General features: G+C 38.8%; 1 protein-coding gene across 12 annotated transcripts in view; it reads right to left on the bottom strand.

The window, feature by feature from the left end:
• GIGYF2 (GRB10 interacting GYF protein 2) overlaps positions 1-18,161 on the bottom strand; it is a 75,104-nt gene that overhangs the window by 42,755 nt on the left and 14,188 nt on the right. For 11 of the 12 annotated variants that reach the window (XM_072933379.1, XM_072933380.1, XM_072933382.1 and 8 more), the window contains 5 exons: positions 17,556-17,685; positions 15,268-15,363; positions 10,321-10,429; positions 3,580-3,691; positions 2,991-3,031 (listed from right to left, as the gene is read on the bottom strand). In XM_072933379.1, the coding sequence (XP_072789480.1) occupies positions 2,991-3,031; positions 3,580-3,691; positions 10,321-10,429; positions 15,268-15,363; positions 17,556-17,685 (488 nt within the window). The remainder of the gene's footprint in view (positions 1-2,990; positions 3,032-3,579; positions 3,692-10,320; positions 10,430-15,267; positions 15,364-17,555; positions 17,686-18,161) is intronic. The other variant, XM_072933387.1, reaches the window with a different exon arrangement.

The following is an 18,161-nucleotide window of genomic DNA, read 5'->3' as shown; positions in this document are numbered from 1 at the left end:
CCAGTTTGTAACTGCTGGTAACTAATCAAATCCCTTCAGCTACTAAGCTGATATTAGTCAGGAGACTGCACAGAAAATTAAGCAGCTTTTGTGAAGAGACAGACATGCTCAAGAAAGCAACTTGCTCATTTTCTTTGCTAATGGCCTCAGCCTTCCAAATACAATCTGGGTTCTAAGTCAAGTCTGTCAGAACTGTGACAATCTGCAACAAACTTACAAATACTTTGTGCATCTGCAATCTGCATGCTGAAACCAGGAACAGACACTGTTTATGCTGAGAATCAGTCAAATGCAACATAACAAACTGTTGTGAGGACTGAAAAAACAATCATCAATTTTTAACAACAGAATACTGATCATATTTGAGAAGTATTTGTCAAATTTCTATTACTTTTTTAATCTCTTGATTTTTAATTGAACGTTCTTGCATTGTCCTCCACTACAAATACCCAGAAGTGATTAAATATTTGATCTCTTCATAATTTTCTAATGGGGTCATCCAGAACAAAGAACATGAAAAAGATGGCAACTCAGTAAATTATGTAATCTGAATCCAAGGCTCTATGAAACACCAAGGAAAAACTGAAGCATGATGAAATTATAGAATAAAATCCTCAACTAAGGAGTTTAACCAAGGTAACAGAAACCAGTACAGGCATCTGCTAAAGCATGTGAGCCTGAATTATATTCTGTACGTCAATTCCTTTCCTTTCTGCCTCCACAGCTTTGTGTGGATACTAGTGTTTGCTATTAACCTGGAACTTGTTTTGGCACATCTGTATCCCTCTCTCACTCAAAATATTTTCTCATTGGAAAGCCATTGCACAACAATAACTACTTGTAATGAACCAAGGCTTGAGTCAGAACAGACCAACACTTTCTGTCAATATTTCTGTGCTCTCCACCCTATCTCTTTGGAAGTAAAGGGAAGCGAAATGGTCTTCCCACTTACTGCAACATAACCTCTAGCATAGCAATACTATTGTTTAAACAATAATTTTATAATAATACTTCAGAAAGATTGAAGGTCTTTTGCCTCTCATACTGACTAGCAGAAAAATACAAGAGACTAAAGAAAAGCAGTTAGGTACTCAAAACGTTTCATAATTTGACAATAAGCACATCATCTCTCAGAATGAGCTTCCAACAAATTGCACCAGGGACACCATTTTCCCTAGGAACAGTTCTTGGAAGACACATTCAGCAGAGCCCTCATCACTAGCAGTTGCTACAAATAAAAAAATGCTCTACACTAGCTGCAGGATTAACCCCTGGCAGACATCAACTTCTGAAAGGATATTTTGCACACTGCAAATTCTCCTCAATTTCAGATGAGAAATACATCTGATTCTATACCAATATGCAATATTTTTATCCTTCTTTATCAGAAACATGGTACATTCTATACCCTGGAACTGGAGTTGTTATATTTCTAATGACAACAAGAAGCAGCAGCTAAATAAATAAAACTAAATCAACCGTAGTAGATACTACTTCTGCATCCATTTTTCTTTTGTAAAAAATGCAGTCCTGAAATCCCAGTAGTACTTACTTTCCCCCATTTTCATTTTTCCTAAAAGATTTCTGAATATATAGATACACGGAAAGTCCAGAGTTTCACTACTAATATTTAAAACTGGCCAATCTCTAACCAATATCAAATTATTTTCTAGAAGTATCCTCTTTTTAAAGGAGACAATGAGGAAAACGTACACTTCTAATTTTGTGTTAACATTCAACTTAACAAGCAGAAAAATAAAAGCACTCTTTAGAAGCTGTGATCAATTCCTATACCAAGAGAGGACTGGAAGGGCTTTGAAAGCAAACTCCTATGGCATGTGTCACCATGGTAATCCAGAAAATTATAAATATGGCAATTTATGCTGCTCTTACTACAAAAATACCAACAGCTAGCAGGGATTAAAATAGTCCTGTCAATTTCTAATTACAATTGGATCTCTTTGGGTTTGCCTTTAAATTCAACCTGCAATTATCTCCTCTAATCATGCTTTCTCAGCTTATTACCAAGAAGGGTATGTAGCCAAGACTCCTTTAGCAAAGCCAAAGACTCCTTGGGCCCTAAATAGAGAAGACACATTGTCAGTAAGCTCTTACTAGTGCAAAACCTCCCAGTAGGCACAGCTGTGCTCCATGCACATGGAAACATGCCATGGAGAAAGAGAACGGGCACACCACAGAACAAGCAACACATGAGCACGCACAGCAAAAGTCACTGCAGTTACCAGATAGCCAGAGCTGCCCTGCCGTTCCCACCACCATTAGAATGTCTATGTTTTATCTCCAAGATGACAAACCCATTTCAACTCAAGTTCAGCTGGATGTTCAGACGTACTGGGCCACAATTAAGGATCCAGCATTCTGCCAGAACACAGCTAGTGTGAAGCATTTCAGGAACAGAATAGGAGAGGAACAAGAGACAGAAGAGCAGATAACCAGACTCAACTGGAGGTTCAGATGATGACTTAACTAATTTGATCATCAGTAAATCCATCAGCATGTGAATTTCAGGACATTGCTGGGATCTTTCCCACACTAGCAAGCATTCAAAAAAATTAAAGTTCAAATGGTCAAGAAGTCCTGGGTACGAAAACAGCCTACACTAGGAATGTTTAAACCTGCACTGAAAAAAGGCATATTACCACAGGACGCCTATTAATCAGGAAAAGCTTTCACAGAGGTACAGGAACTTAGTTCCAGTTGTAAACATGACAACTTCATTAAATAAACAGAACCTACATACTCCTCATGCGTCTTATCTACCACACTTAAATGTCCAATAGTGAGAACAACAAAAAGTAAAAGAAACAACACTTTGAGAACACACTTAGCAACCTGGCACAGTATCATGAATCTTGTATCAACAATATACTTGGAGCAATAAAAAAGGCTGATACATGTACAGGTCCCTTCCCCCAAACACACCCTGCTCCTCCCTCCCATTTTCTGCCCACACAGGAACAAAACCGTACCTGGATCTTTTCGCCCTGGTTTTTCAAAGCGTCTGTCTCCCCTAGAAAGGCAGAATAGAAGTTTCAAATAAGGTTTTGGAACTACTCCAAAAACTCATTTTAGGTATTGGTTTTGCTGGTTTTCTTTACTTGGTGGGAACTTTTTTAAAATTGGAGCTTGATGGACATTACCTTTAGAGGTCCAAGTAACAACTGAAATTTTCAGGAACACCAATACACACACAGCCCTTGGGAACTGGGTATGTTTTCAAATGTGCCCCTAAGTACTGTGAACAGCGTCAAGACTAAAACTGAAGCAAATCCTTAGCACCAGCCTTTGATTGCAACTGTCGTAATTTATATTCTCTTAAAGTAGTTAGCTCCTTCTTCCCAGGAACGCAGCAGAAAAAAATCTTTGCAAGAAATGTTCTTTTACTTTCTACAGAACCTCAAGAAACATTACTATGTTTGACTCCATCTTAGAAATGCAGACACTTCACTCACAGGTATAACCAATGACCTTTCCTAAAGTGTTTTTATGAAGTCAAAAGGCACAAATGGAAGCTGAACAGATATGTGTAAAAAACTTTAAGGGCTAGAGTTCTGTTACCTTTCCTCCCAACTCTGTGATCTGTGCATTTCCCTGCCCCCTCCTCGCCCAAATCCACCCTCCACTTCATCAAAACTTCTTTGGTAGAAACCGCTTTCTCCTCGGCCTCTGCCTGAAAAGACAAAAAACACAAGTGTTTGTATAAATAATAATAGAAGTTGAAAGAATCAGGTAGGTTTCCCTTTCCTGCTGTCCCTAAGAACTAATCTTGCAGTCTTAAGCCCCAGTGAAATTATCTGGGACAAATGGAAAAAGGAACAATGACTGAAGAAAGAGCCTTTTCCAAAAATTCTTATCAAGAAGTGCAAGACCAGACAGAACAGGCAAACAATTCTGAAATAAATATGATGCAGAAAAACACAGATACTTACCCAAGAGAAATTACCAAGTAAGTATGCATTGTTCACATAACATCCACATTGCACATGTGTGCTTCACACACAAAAATCATATTAGTTTTAACAGCAAACTCCAGTACAATGGCACTGCACTGTGGATGTACTCCTAATTTTTGCTGTCAAGGGTCATAAAGGAGAAGGAAGCTATTAAGCATTTTGCCAGCAAAAATCTCCCCCAGGATCAGTGGGAAGAAAGGAGGATCACAAGATGGCTATAGGCAGATCAGAATGAAGGACATTAGCTATAGCTTAAATATTATCCTACTGACTTTTTCAGTAAATGGTTCTCCATAGGCAGCTACCAAGTACTAAGCCTCAAGCCAAAAAGTTACAGCTATATCCTCAAGCACAGCATCTCAAAGCACATCTTTGGGGCTTGAAAAGGCATGGGGATGCTTGGGTAAAAGAAAACAAGCCCTACACAACAGGAAAACAATACCCACACACATTCCCAGCCCTTCAAAACAACTTCCAGCACTGGTTAGATTAATGGATGGGGTGAAATTTCCAGACCCACAAAAGAGAAATACTGCTTCACACAGTGCTCCAGCAGAAGAAACGGCAGGTTTCTAACCAGCTAATTTACCATTTCAAGATCTCATGGAAATAAGATGAACAAGTGGAACATCTATCAGCTAGTTGTCAGGATAATGCCTTGCCTACATACACATGTAGTCTCTACAGTCAAGTTTAGAACCTAAAAAGCACCTGGTAACAGGAATTCTTGGCTGGTAAGTATCTCAAACATCTATCTTTTCATATTTCTCTCTTCCAGGCTTCAAGGAAAAAAACATCTCAAAGCATGAGGTGCAAACCTGGCCAGAGATCTGCAGGAGTAAGAATAACCAAATGAAACAGGAAACAAACACCTTCAGAATGGACTGCAGTTCTTGCAGTCTTCTGAAGAAAGTAATAATAAGAAGCCTCTACATTGAAAATCTAAAGACACCTGGATGTATCAAGGAATCATATCACATTTCAGGATCTTATGACCAGAGAAATTTGATATCATCAATGCAGTTGCAACAGTTTCTCTACTATTCTATACCAAAACTCTTAGAAGGGGTGGTAGGTGAAAAGGGCAGAAAGCTGCTTTTCAGGCAGAGAAAAAGAAAAGTGATCCTTAGATAATCATATCGGCGTCTTTAAATACACAACTGCTTTCGTATCAGGCAGAACCTGTTGCAGGGTGTATAACCAACAATTTTAACATTCCCTTTAGACAGAACTATCCTGTTCTATCACCAGCAAAGTTTATTAGCGGAAGATCTTCCAGAATCACAGAGATGCAGCTTTCCTTACCACAGAGTTTTGAGGATGCCTAAGTTCAGATGAAGACTGGAAAAATTCAAAAAAGATAAACAGAATTCATTAACGGTAGCCACACCTGATTCAGGAAATATGCTGAGCTGCAAACATCTGGCAGCTAAGCCTCTTCACCTTTGTGTTTTTCTCAGTCCTTATTCTCCTGCCAAGATGCCTTCTTTTGGCTGTTACTAGACTACGGTCACTATGGAGTTGAGCAAGCCCATGCCATATTCAGCATAGCTGTTTTTAGACAAACTCAGGGAGAGGCAGAGGAGCTGACTGAGCACTCAAAGTAAGAGGAGAAATTAGCATCAGACCTAGGAGAGTTATTAGAAACACCTTCGCTATGGCAACTCTGATACAACAAGGTTGACCATAGTCACACATGTAAAACAAGTTGCAAAGGCAAAAAGCAGAAAGAAGCAATATGACATCAAAAACAGCATGATATTTATCCAGTTAAAGCATTGTCCCCTAAAATCCCAGAAAAGGACTCGAAGTTTTTATTCTTTACAAATAAAAGCCAGGAAAGTTTCAGCAGCTCACCCAATAGCAATCTTTGCCTAACTTCTTCACTACAGGAAAGCTCTTTTCCTTCCCCTCACAAGAGATAATAAAGCAAAGGCAGTTCACAGAGTCAAAACAGAACAGAGGCACTGACTCATCTCCTGTCTCTGAGGTAGCAGAGGTGGGAAGCTGCATACACTTTCCCAACAAAAACAAAGCAGGCTTGTACAGTGAGCAGCAGCAGCACTGCAGGGCTCCCCTCTCATGGTGAGCAAGGGTGAGTGCATGCTGCACACTGGGAGCAGCCACACACCACCAGAGCCAGAGCATGGGTGATATAGGACATTTCACCAGCAAATAAAACAAGTGTCCTGTACAAGAGCAAGAATCAGTTGTTTTACCAGCAGCATGGCTGAGGGCCATTTAAAAGTACGTGAAATCACAGCATGAGAAACCTCCCCCCACTCCCAACCCCTGTATGGCGGTCCAACATTTCAGTTGTGCTCAGCCACCAAAATGATCTGAATTAAAAAATAACCTTGCAAAATGTCCAAACAGTTGATCTTAGGCATTCAGGTTAAGGCTGCCTGTGGGGTTACAGTACTCAGCTGCCAGCTGCAGTGATACCACATAACACTGGACTGGCTACTGAAGCCACATTTGCCCTGGCTGTGCTGCCAGCCCATCCATGTGTGGAAACAACATGGGCCCATCCAACAGTGCCAAGCAGAAGCACATGTGCAGCCCCAGCAGACACCAAGCAGACCACAGTGTGGGAAGCATCAAACAGATCCTACCAAGCTACAGAAGAGAAGCAGCCAAGGGAAACTGTGGTGTGCAAAGTCAGTCATTCAGCAAGTACTATGTGGGTGCGTCTGACCAGAAAGTACACAGCTAATGCTGGTCACAGAATGCACAAGAAATGCCTGCAGAGAGGATACAACTGCACACATAAGCACACCACCTGACATTCTGCTTCTGCACTCCTTGGATTATTTTAAACAGAATGCCACTTATGGAACAAAAAACACCTGGCACACAAGCAGCAGATTAAGTGCATATGATGCACAAAGTACTGAATGCAAAGTCAATAAAACCTTCCATTTAATAACAGAGTGGAGCAAATGTGCAATTTGTATTTCAGTAATTTCTCAAAAACCTCAGGATAAGGACATCAATCCACTGGACATTGCAATCATAACAGCTAAGTCTCTAACCTGAAAAATAGACAAGTTTGAATTTAAGTAAAAATGTAAGACACAAGCAGGAGGGTAAGAAGCAGCACAAACTGTCATTCTAATTATCATTACAAAAAAGCCTAAAGCCTTACAGAATACAAGAAGCAAATTCTTGAAATTACAGCATAACTGGAGTTTAGGATCTATAATCACAGTCATAATACTGTTTGGGAAAAACAGAATAACTGTAGTTCAACCACTGCTGTTTAGATATGCAAACATTACACTTTCACACCATTGACACACTTTCCAACCGCAGCAAAAACAGATTACAAAGTGCACAGAGGGTGGGTGGGGAAAGAGCTCTAATAGGAAGTAAAGGACCCTTCACAATAGTCTTAACCAAAAGGGAGAACAGCTACAAAACAAAGTGTCTGTAAGCTTACAGCCCATTCCAGGGACTATTTAAATCTCTCCTCATCGAGGCTCTTATTCATGAATGTTGACATTCCAGTCCTGCCAGCACAAAGCACAAGGCTTAACTGCACACCACAGGGAGCTCCCAGGAAAACAAGTCAATTAGAAAAGAGTCACGTGCAAGTACTTGGTTTCTTCAACAATTTCTTTTAAAAAATAATAAACCAACAAACCAAAAATCAAAGCAACCGGCACAGTAACCACATTTTCAGCATCACAACATGAGCATTTTCAGTAAAAGTTGGGGTGACCACCCAGAGAATATTTACTGAGTGTTATCTTGCAGCTTTAAATACTGGTAAGTGAATCCCATTTAGAGTTCTACCCATAACACTCCTTTACCAGCATTTCTTTCCCTTGCCAATCCACCACAGATTGCTTCTCATGCTCTTAAATGCTGGAACACAATTCTGTGACTTGTGCCTCAGTCAGGGAACTTAATTAACAAATCTAATCACACATGCAAATTCCTCCATAAAGCTGCTGTGGTGTAAGTCCCTTCAAGACAGAAATCTCATTTTTGATAAAGCTGAAGCCCACTGACTCGACAGCAGCTTTGTTGCACACAGCTGTGTAAAGTTCATGGAAAACACCAGAAAACCTTTTGAACTCGGGCAATTTTGCAGCGCAATAAGAATGTTTTCCAACTGTTAAGTGAGGCAGTTCATTTAGTGAACAAACTCACAAGAAATTTCAAGTCCTTTTCACTGTAACCTGAAAAAACAAAATTGCATTTAAACCCTGCCACTTGCAAGCAAAGTTTTTGTAAACATTAACAGTCCTATATTGAATTTTCAGAAATAACTATGGAGAAAAAGTCCTTAGTTAAAACAGCATCATGTGTGTAAATATGAAAATGGTGCCATTTTGTCCTGGCAGAAGCCTTAACTTCTGTGCTGCGACATAGAAATTTTGGGAATGCTCACCATGACTAGAACCCAACACTAATTGCTCATGGGAAGAAGAGGGGAAGAATGGAAGAAACAAGCAGCAACCAGGACCAGTGAAAGAAGGAAAGCTCAGAAAGCTGAAGATATTTAGTGCAGAAATGTGTCCTTTACAGCTTAGTCAGAGCAGCCTAACAAGCATACCATGTAACAATTCCAACAAATTAAAAGATCAAATTAGGATAAACAAAAAAGAAAGTGAAAACTATTAATTTTGCAACAAAGTTCTTGCTAGTATTTCTTAACAATCTTAAAAATTAACTGTGAGAAACCAGGAATACATGCAACAGCTTGCAAACAGTCTTAATACTGCAAACATTTTAAGTTCTGTCTACTAAAATGTAAGGAATCAAACTTTACTGCCAAACAAAACAGTCATGCATATGAGTAGATTCAATAATAGAATTACTGGATTAGAAGCTATATTCTGCCACATTTAGCCTTACAACCTCATTGAAACTAGTGGGGGCAATTAAACAACCCACTGCTCACTGCATAAGGATGACATTGTTAATAGTGCAGTAAGAAAACAAAGAGAAACTTGACAAAAGAAAGCTAAATAAAAGTTTTGCCAAATTAGAAATGGTCAAAGTATAAGATATTGAAACTAGAGATCACACTAGTGGGTGTATGATCTCAAATAAGAAAATTTTAAGCAGCAATAATATAATTTGCAGAATTATGTCTTGATGCATCTAAAAAAAAAACAGCCAATACATGTATTCCTAGCAAAAGTGAAATATAGGTGGTAGAAACACATACATTAAAATAAAACAAAAAAGCAACAACTCCCAAATGAGTAGACACTATACATATCTATATATATATATGCACACTTTTTTTTCCTTGAACCCTGAGCATTTGTGCAATTACCATGGCAAACAAAGGGGAAGCAGCAGGAAAATCTAGTGATAGTCTCGTGAAGCTTTAAATTCATATCTTAGCTGGGAAGCAAACACAAGAAGACAACAATCTACAAATATCTGAGAGATGTAAACTAAAAAGAAAGCAGGATTAAGGAATGAGAACAGAAATGAGAGAACATATTAAGTCAAAGCAAAATTCTGGTCAAGCCTCTAATTATATATGAAGTACTTTCTGAAGATCTTATTGAAAATACCACCCATTAAGAGCATGTAAAATTAAATTTAAAAGGGCTCTAAGAGAAATCTCATCTAAGCGCCTGCAAAGACAGAGGTTACAAGATTATTTATTCAATATTTCCAAGTTACTAGCTTCCTAGTATTCTAAATGCAACCCATCCTATTTATATATGAAGCCTCCCAAAAAGAGTTCACAGAAGCGCACACATTGAAAAGGAATTGCTAAAATAAATTCTGGGTTTAACAATTTGGTTTAACTTTAGCAATATGGCTTCAGGACATTTTCTCTATTCATTTGCAAATGTTTCAGGTTATCCTGGATGAGACAACTACAGTGATGCACCAGAACTGGAAAGACTCAAATGTCTCCCAAATTCAATTACATCTTTCCATTAACTGTTAACAAATGAAGATGGCTTTTAAGAACACAACACAACCTACTACAACCACAATGTTTTGAGTACAGTCATAGATTTTTCCTACCCTCTCCCTGTAAATTGGTTTTATGCTTTCAATAAAGTTATTTCTAACAATTCTGAACCAAAGAATTTCCTACTCCACCCCAAAACTACCTTCCCCTTTTGGTTTCCCACCCAGCAACCTGGCAAAGACATGTAATAGAGATACCAGTTGGGCACTAAGATGTGCAGAATCATCACTAAACACAATATTCATTCTCCAGCACCACCTTGTTGGAAAGATTTCAAAACTTTAAGCAAAAAGAAACTGAGCATGAGAACACATGGCTCTAGCCAAGGTCCACTTAGTATCCCTAGGCAGCTTTGACCTGGATCCATTGCAGCACATCCCACGGGCAGCTCACCTCGACCTCTAGAGGAACTTCGACCTCGAGGAGCCCCTACCACCGTTCCTCCTCCACGTCCCGTCAACCGCAGGACAGCAGCACTGTTTACAGACATCGAGAAATTTCTCTGCCAACAAGAAAGAGTCACAGTCAGATTTAACTGAAAAAACCTTCACAAATAAACCTCTAACAAATACACAAATAAACAATACAAAATCACACGAAACAAGAAAAAACAAACATTTACCATTATCTTAAATTTGGCTTTGTTTTCATTACAAATTCTCTACAATTAACACAAGAAAGGAAAAGGATTCCATGCACACTTGAGCAGCTGAAGCAGTTTGTAAAAGGGTCTTGGTCAATATTACCATTTTTAAGTTACTTAGCTGAGATTTCTATGCTCTGAAGTTCAGTATTTGAACAGCTACTCACTCCTTTTTCAGCACAGAAGCCATTAGAACACCAGCAGTGTTAAACACACATTCTGCTGCAAAAAGAGACTGGCATCTGCCTATACCTGACACTAATAATTGATACCAATTCTAGACTTACTTATTAAGCAAAGCAGGAACATATAAAGACGAAGAGAATTTGAATAAAATTATATTTACCAATGTCCTTTGAAAAAAATAAGCCTTTTTATTCTCTAAATATCACAAGAGTAACATATTTTAGGAAAAACTAAGTGTACTTAGGGCTTCTGAAATTCAAGTGATACTCATTTTCATACGAAAATAAACACCAGTAAAATTCAACTTTAGCTTAATAGGAAAATTGCTAAAAGAAAAAGCAATTTCAATAAAGAATGGGTAAATATAACCAACTCTGACCCTATTCTCTTAGCACAAATACTTGGAAAACTGGGTCAAAGAATTCAGAAGCATGTACAGAAATAGTAACAAGTAAACCTGAACTGACACAGACTTTATGAATGCAAAGGACTCCAAACAGCTGTTATATCAGGCTTCTTGTACTTAAGAGCTAGCAAGGTGCTTACATCAACTCATCTGAATTACTATGACTTTGAAGGTCTTCAGAGAACAATGAGACAAGTGATTACATACTATTTAAAATCTAAATCACTAACATCAAAGCCAACAAGAGATTTAATACATTACAGAAACATTTCAAAAACTGCTTGATATGTGCTCCCTACAAAAGTAGATCTTCCTTCAAGAGAGAATTGGTAACTAATTAGACTTGAGGGGAAAGAAAAAATGCAGCCATGCATGGCAAAAAAGCAAGGTCAGCCTCCAGCAAATCTGTTTTCTGAGCTAGCTCTTAAAGTTTAAAGCAACCATTTCAACTGCAAGTCCAAAGGGACCACATCCATCTGCCTCTGAGCAAACCACCACCTTTCCAAGTGTGGCTACTTCTGCTTTTTTGCGAAGCACTGAAATATTTCACTACAAAAACATTTAAGCTATTTATCAAAATCATTGTCTTGCATAGGAGAGCCCTCTTTTTTTATGCCTTATTCTTCCTGTAAGAATAATAATCTTGTTTTCTTTTTGACTTGTCTGCCTGAACTCTGAGCAACATCTCCCTCTCCTCTCTAGAGCCTGCTGCAGTATAGGCATAGTGGTAACAACCCACATGGTAAGACACAGTAAGAAGTAAAAAAAGCAAAAGTCAAAAAAGCAAAAATTGCCCTGCTATTGATCAGTGTATTCCTTAAACGACCAATGCTGACAATGCACACTGAAGAACAAAGCTGCTGCAAAACAGCTTCAGCAGCAAATGAAGATGTCTTAAGAAACAGATATCAGGAAAATAACCAAGGAGGACACAAAAGCATGTCCATTATACTCAGTAAGAGTTTGAGCCTCCCCTACTATGCAAGCAGGTAAGATTAAGACAACCAAATTCTCCCCTAATGCAAATAGGAAAACCAGGAGCAGTGGGAAAGACATTGCCAGTGCTCCTTGATGAAAGCCCTTTTAAAGCCATCTACAGAAACCTTTGCTTCAACAGACACTACCCTGGAAACACAACTTAGACAAATCTATGATTACAAATATATTGTATTTCATTACACTAAGTGAATCACTTGAACTCTAGGCTAGCTCAACAACTTTATCTTCAGAAAGTAACACTTTACATAAAATGAGGCAGCAATTCCATCCAAAGCATGTCCATGTTCTGTTACAGGGAACACTGTAGCCTTAAGTATCCAATTAAATACTACAAGACTAAACACATTTAAGTTCAAATTAACATAACTGACATGCTCTGTCATCCATCCCTAGATAATACAACTTTAATTCGGTTTGAGACAAGTTCTTCCCATAGTACACATACAACTGGAGTGCCATCAGCTGCACAACACAGCGGGAATTGTTCTGAATCTAAGGCCAAAGTAATCCTGGCGGGCTCAGCTGTAACTGAACACTAACTATGCCAAAGTACCGGGGGTCTGATCAGCCTCTCCTCTAACGACTCCCAAAGCCCTACCCCACAAGTTCTGAGACAATAATTCTATCTTTTGTCAATCTTAATTATCAGAACTTTCCTGCACCACAGCTAGTAGCAAATCCATTAATATTTACCTCAAGATCACTTCTGAAAATTATTCTTAATGATAAACAATGTTATGTCATGGGGAACAAACACTTAAAAAATGCCATTCCCTTGGTACCTCCAATCAGTCACGAAGAGAGGAAAAGAAGGACATGAAAAACCGGATTGTTCACATCCTCTGGGTCCCCAGAAAGCATTAAAAAAAAAGCTTTCTTAAAAAGGGAGTATGGACCTCTTCTTCCAGATTATGATTTCTGTGGAGATTCTAGAGAATTGTTAAACTGCTTAAAAGCTCCTCTATGATTACAGGTGAAGAGCAGGGAAAAGCTGTGACACAGTACACACCAACTCCTCAGGAGTTTTCCAGACTGGTGAAACACTGGGCACTGCAGCAGAAGACCACATTTATCCCTGAAGCTCAGCAGCACTTACCATCACTGAGCTCTGCAGACTTCCAACAGCATAGCCTTCAACTCATGTTACTCCTTGCAGAGAGTATCCTGACATACACCAAAAGCCAGCATCCCCTTAAACTGTGAGAGGCCTCCAAGTCCTCCCTGAAGGACTCCACCATGCATCGACAAAAGAATATGTCCAAAGACATTTACACAAAGGTTCAACATTTAGGTGTATTACTGTATGTCTGGCTGACCATTTCTGGGGCTTGCTCCTGAATCCCTTCTCTTCCTACCCAAAAACAGGAGCTAAGATAAGACTTCCCATAAAAGCATAGCCTCAATCTCAGTTGCCTTTTAAGACTAACAATGACACGAAGTGTATCCACGTGAACTCAAATATAACAGCTGATTAAAAACTAAACCATTAGTATCTTGTGTGAAATGACAGCATCCTACAGAGACACAAGAAATATGGACCAACTCTGAAGAGGAAAGAAATCTAGAAGAGATAAAGAGGATATGCCAAAATACCCAGGCACAAAATGAAATGAAAAATTCAAGAACACAACAGCCTGGGGCAGGCAAAGGAAGACGGATGCTCTGATATCTTAAGAAATTAATAGTAACACTACCCACCCCTACAAAAATCAGATTACTCAAGCCAGTAAAAATACTCAGTTTCCTACTACAAAAGACACAAAAAACCCAAACCACAGTATCATAAAGTAAGAAAAGTGCTAATAAACACAACAAATTGTAGATCAACTGTGAAATCAAAAGTTCTGACAGCCAGAAAGAAGAAAGCAGTTCAGAGTCAAAAGTCAGAGGCTCTTATCCAGAGAAGATGAGCAGTTTTCTCCATTAGGAATCAAATTTAAAGCCAGAGATTTCAAACTACACAGATGAGTCATCCTTGAAATGGAATCCTTATGGACCTGCTCTCACTCTCATCTTATCCATGTCTGTGGTTATATACCTACAGACACCAAAGTAGGAGATAAACAAGTAACTGCTTATATACAGAGCAGTTAACAGCACTGCATCTTCTTAATAAATGTCGACAGTCAAAAAACTTCAGCACTTCTCTAAAGAACACAAAACTGAGATGACAGAACTTGGGCCACTTTTGTGACTCTCTGGTTATGAAGAGAGGGTGGCAGAAAACTAGAAAATGTCATTGATCTGAAATTGGTGCATACTTAAAAATAGATAACACTTCCCAGGTGGTGATCCTGGATTTAACAACTTGTCTACCTTCAACAGGACAAAATTTTTTTCAAATTTAAGACAATAATTGAGCATGGATAGAACTGAAACTTTATGCTGACACAGTATGCTTTTATGATTCCTTTCTCTGTGTCCTAGGTTACAATGAAAAGGTGTAACCAAAAGTATGTATTCTATTACCATCTTCATAAGTTGTTAAAATAGGTGAGGCAGTATTCTCTACCTCCTTTGTGACTCATCCCTGGTAACTCCCTCTGGGGGACTATCTCCACTGAAGGGCCATTAAGGTCTCCCATACCCTTGACTCCCCATGACTCACAGAATTACATCATCCCATTGTGAGATGCCCCACCCAGGGGGAGGAACCAAACATTCCTACCTTTATATAATCTGAGGCTTGAAACACCAGGAGAGCACTGCCACTGGATTCCCAGAGGACAAGAGCTCAATAACCACCAGTGGACCTTCAGAGAAGGGCCAGATCTTTCTACAGGATCACCACTTCAACAAAACCATACCCAGCACTCCAAGGACTGCAGCCACCATGTAATGAGACTGCTACCACAGCCCTGACCAGCAGGGTCTCAGGTCATATCCTGACTCTGGCAGTTTAAGTCAAGAGTTTCTGTCCTACTGCCTTTAATTTTCCTACTAAACTGTAGTTCTGACTTGGAATCTCTTGCTGGTTTGCTTTCAAACTAGTACACTCTGAGACCTACTAATTTCAAATTTCATTGTTTTTCTTAATGGAAGCATACTCTTTATTATATCTTTACACTAATAGCAATCTAAATATTAAGGGAAAAAAGATACAAACCTGTTCTTCTTCTGTAAAAGGTACAAGTGCCAGTGGTGGCAGGGGCTCCTCTTGTAAAATAGGCAAAAATTCCTTATCCAGAAGGTCTGAAGGTATCTGTATGCAAAAAATAGAGAGCATTCTACTACATGCAAGTATTTCCACTTCAGGGATGATGACACACACACTGAGTCACAAAAAAATTTTATTCTTCCAACTCTATATCCATCTACTCAGTACTTCCAGTAACTCTTATTGGGGGTGGGTATAACCCTGCTGCAAATTTACAACCTTCAGAAAAAAAGTTATTATAAACAAGGCATCCAATGCATCACGCACCAACAAAGCCACAAACATCAGAACTCAAACTTACACACCACTGCAGCTGAAATTTGAATCAAGTGACATTTTCATCCATTAAATAAAAAACTCTTGCTTTTAACTTCAACACATTTTTATAGCTAGATTTTTAATTATCAAAACTGCCACATACAGCACAGAAGTTGTTTTTGATTTGAAGTAAGCAACTCCAATTTATAACCAACCAGGAGAGTAAAAAAAAAAAAAAAAAAATCAAACCCAAACCAAAAAAAAAAACCCACACAAAAAAGCCAAGTACAATGAAACTATATGTATAGATTAACTAGAGAACACTAATGATTATAAACTAAAATAAATTTTAACATTAATGTTGAATCAGAAGTTCCATCAATAGTTATGACCTTGAGAATGTGGACAAGAACCTCCAATCACATACAGCAAAGTGTGCTCTAATTATGCCAATGGACAACTGCCCCAAAAATACTGAGTTCATAACACTGAAGACATTTTTTCATTTAGATATATGCTAGCAGAAGTCTTCCTGCTTTCAGACAGTCCCTCTTTTAATTAGAGATGCAACAGCTTAAAAACATTGCTGACATCCACTAGCTGGCTTGAACCACTGTCAAGAGTCCTTTCAGTCTTCATAACTAGAATCAGCACCCTGGAAACATGTGGATAGCAAAAGAAAGATATACTCTAATCCTAATGCCCTTCTGGCAAACACATAAGAAGAAAATATTCTTTTGGACCATTCATAACAATCAGAGAACTTCGTGTAACACAGGATATTTGAGGACTGTTCTGAACCAGCCCCAAGAGCAGAGGTCTCAGCACCATCTGTCATAACAAACACAAACTGCAAAAAACACTGAATTCTGAATGGCTGACCTATTCAAGCATAAAATCAAGATTGAAACTGCAGTTTCCTGAAGTAGAACAGGACATGTTAAAGCATGGCTTTAAGCTATACCACACATAACAGACTTAGAAAAATCTTTGCCATTCAATGCCCTTAGATCCATTATTTAAGCAATGCAGGGCTCCCAGTATTGTAAAAGAATGTCAGCACAGCCAAGACAGGACAGGAACATGAAGCTGTGTGTGCACATCTCCATTCCAAGCTCAAAGCGTAATCTTGACATCATTTCTTGTAGTCCTTCCTTCCCCCAAGGGTAAGTTCTCAGAGGCATTCAGATCTCCAAGTCTGTTGCAACAATAAACCAACCACTGCCATTCTCTAAACAAAAACCCAATGTTTACAACTGCAAAATGTATTAATCAGTCGCCTGAAAGATCTCTGAAATTTTCTATCATCTTTTACATCACTGAGAGCCTTTGCTTGAATTGAAACCATAAGGAAGTTCTTGATTTTCTATACTGCTCTTATGCATTACATGTCATTGTTTCTGTGTCCTGATTGCCAGAGAAGGGAGCTACCTGAGGACTGCTCTCATTGGGCTAGTTACTTGCTAAAGTAAACTGACTTAAGATGGGATAGAGACCTCCTGCTTTTTTCAGATGATCTGCTCATGATTTACTACCTGACTTTGTATCTGAATCAAATAACTATTATGCACTACATTAAATAAAATCTTACTGAGGCAAGCAAATCTGCACAGCTGTAAGGCAACTTTAACCCTCAGTCACCTGTGGCAGTAAGACTGAATAGGGCAATCAGGTTTTTTTGCTCTCTGGGGTACAGGAAGTTACCCTTAAAATAGAAAACTAAAAAAAAACAAAAACAAACAAAAACCCACAAACAAAAATACAAACAAACAAAAACCCCCAAAACCATACTGAATCTGGTAAAAGTGCAATCAAACACGTGCACACATGAAAACTCCCACAATGAACCCTCTTCAGTCCGGGATTGCAAGGAAAATGCGATATCCTTGTCCATAACCACAAAATAGAAACAACTATTCCTAATTACAAGACTGTCATTAGGAATACACATACAAGGCCACCTTCCTCTTCCTGCTCACCTTATTATCCTTTAGAAAAAGTGCCAACATTTCTTCTCTCCCATAGCGATAGTCTGCTAGTTTGTACTTCGGCAAAGCTGGAGACAGAGGAGGGGATGTCACACTCCCGCCACTAGACAAAGCTCGCAGCCTGAAAGAAAGCAGAAAAGCAATCAAAACTGAATTGAGAATATCTTCACCTGTGCTACCATTCCTCTGCACATTTACAGACTTGACAAAAACAAAATAAATACAATACTGAAAGTAAAGACATTAACAGTTTAACTTCAGTTTAACTCTCAGTGCTTCAATAGCAAGAATGGAAGAACCCCCCGCCTTGTTTCACCCACAACAAGGAGAGCAATAAAAAAATGCCCACAATCACATCAAGGAATTCAACTTGCCCCAGGAAAACTCTTATGTTGACTATAGAGCAAGCTATACCCCCCCCCCGCCCCATATAAGCCTTGCCTAAGCTATTCACACAGGCTGCACACAAATCAGTGGGACATCTTTTGCCAAGAAAAATTCTTACCATGCTAGAGAGTGCAGCAAATATTAAGCTAAGGAAAGAGTTTATTCAGATGTTTCATGAAGTTTAACAGAACAGCACAGTAAATTTTGTAA

The sequence above is a fragment of the Taeniopygia guttata genome, chromosome 9, assembly GCF_048771995.1.
Source record: "Taeniopygia guttata chromosome 9, bTaeGut7.mat, whole genome shotgun sequence".
Classification (NCBI taxonomy): domain Eukaryota; kingdom Metazoa; phylum Chordata; class Aves; order Passeriformes; family Estrildidae; genus Taeniopygia; species Taeniopygia guttata.
Note: the sequence above shows the minus strand (reverse complement) of the source record. Positions and strands in the feature narration are given on the sequence as shown.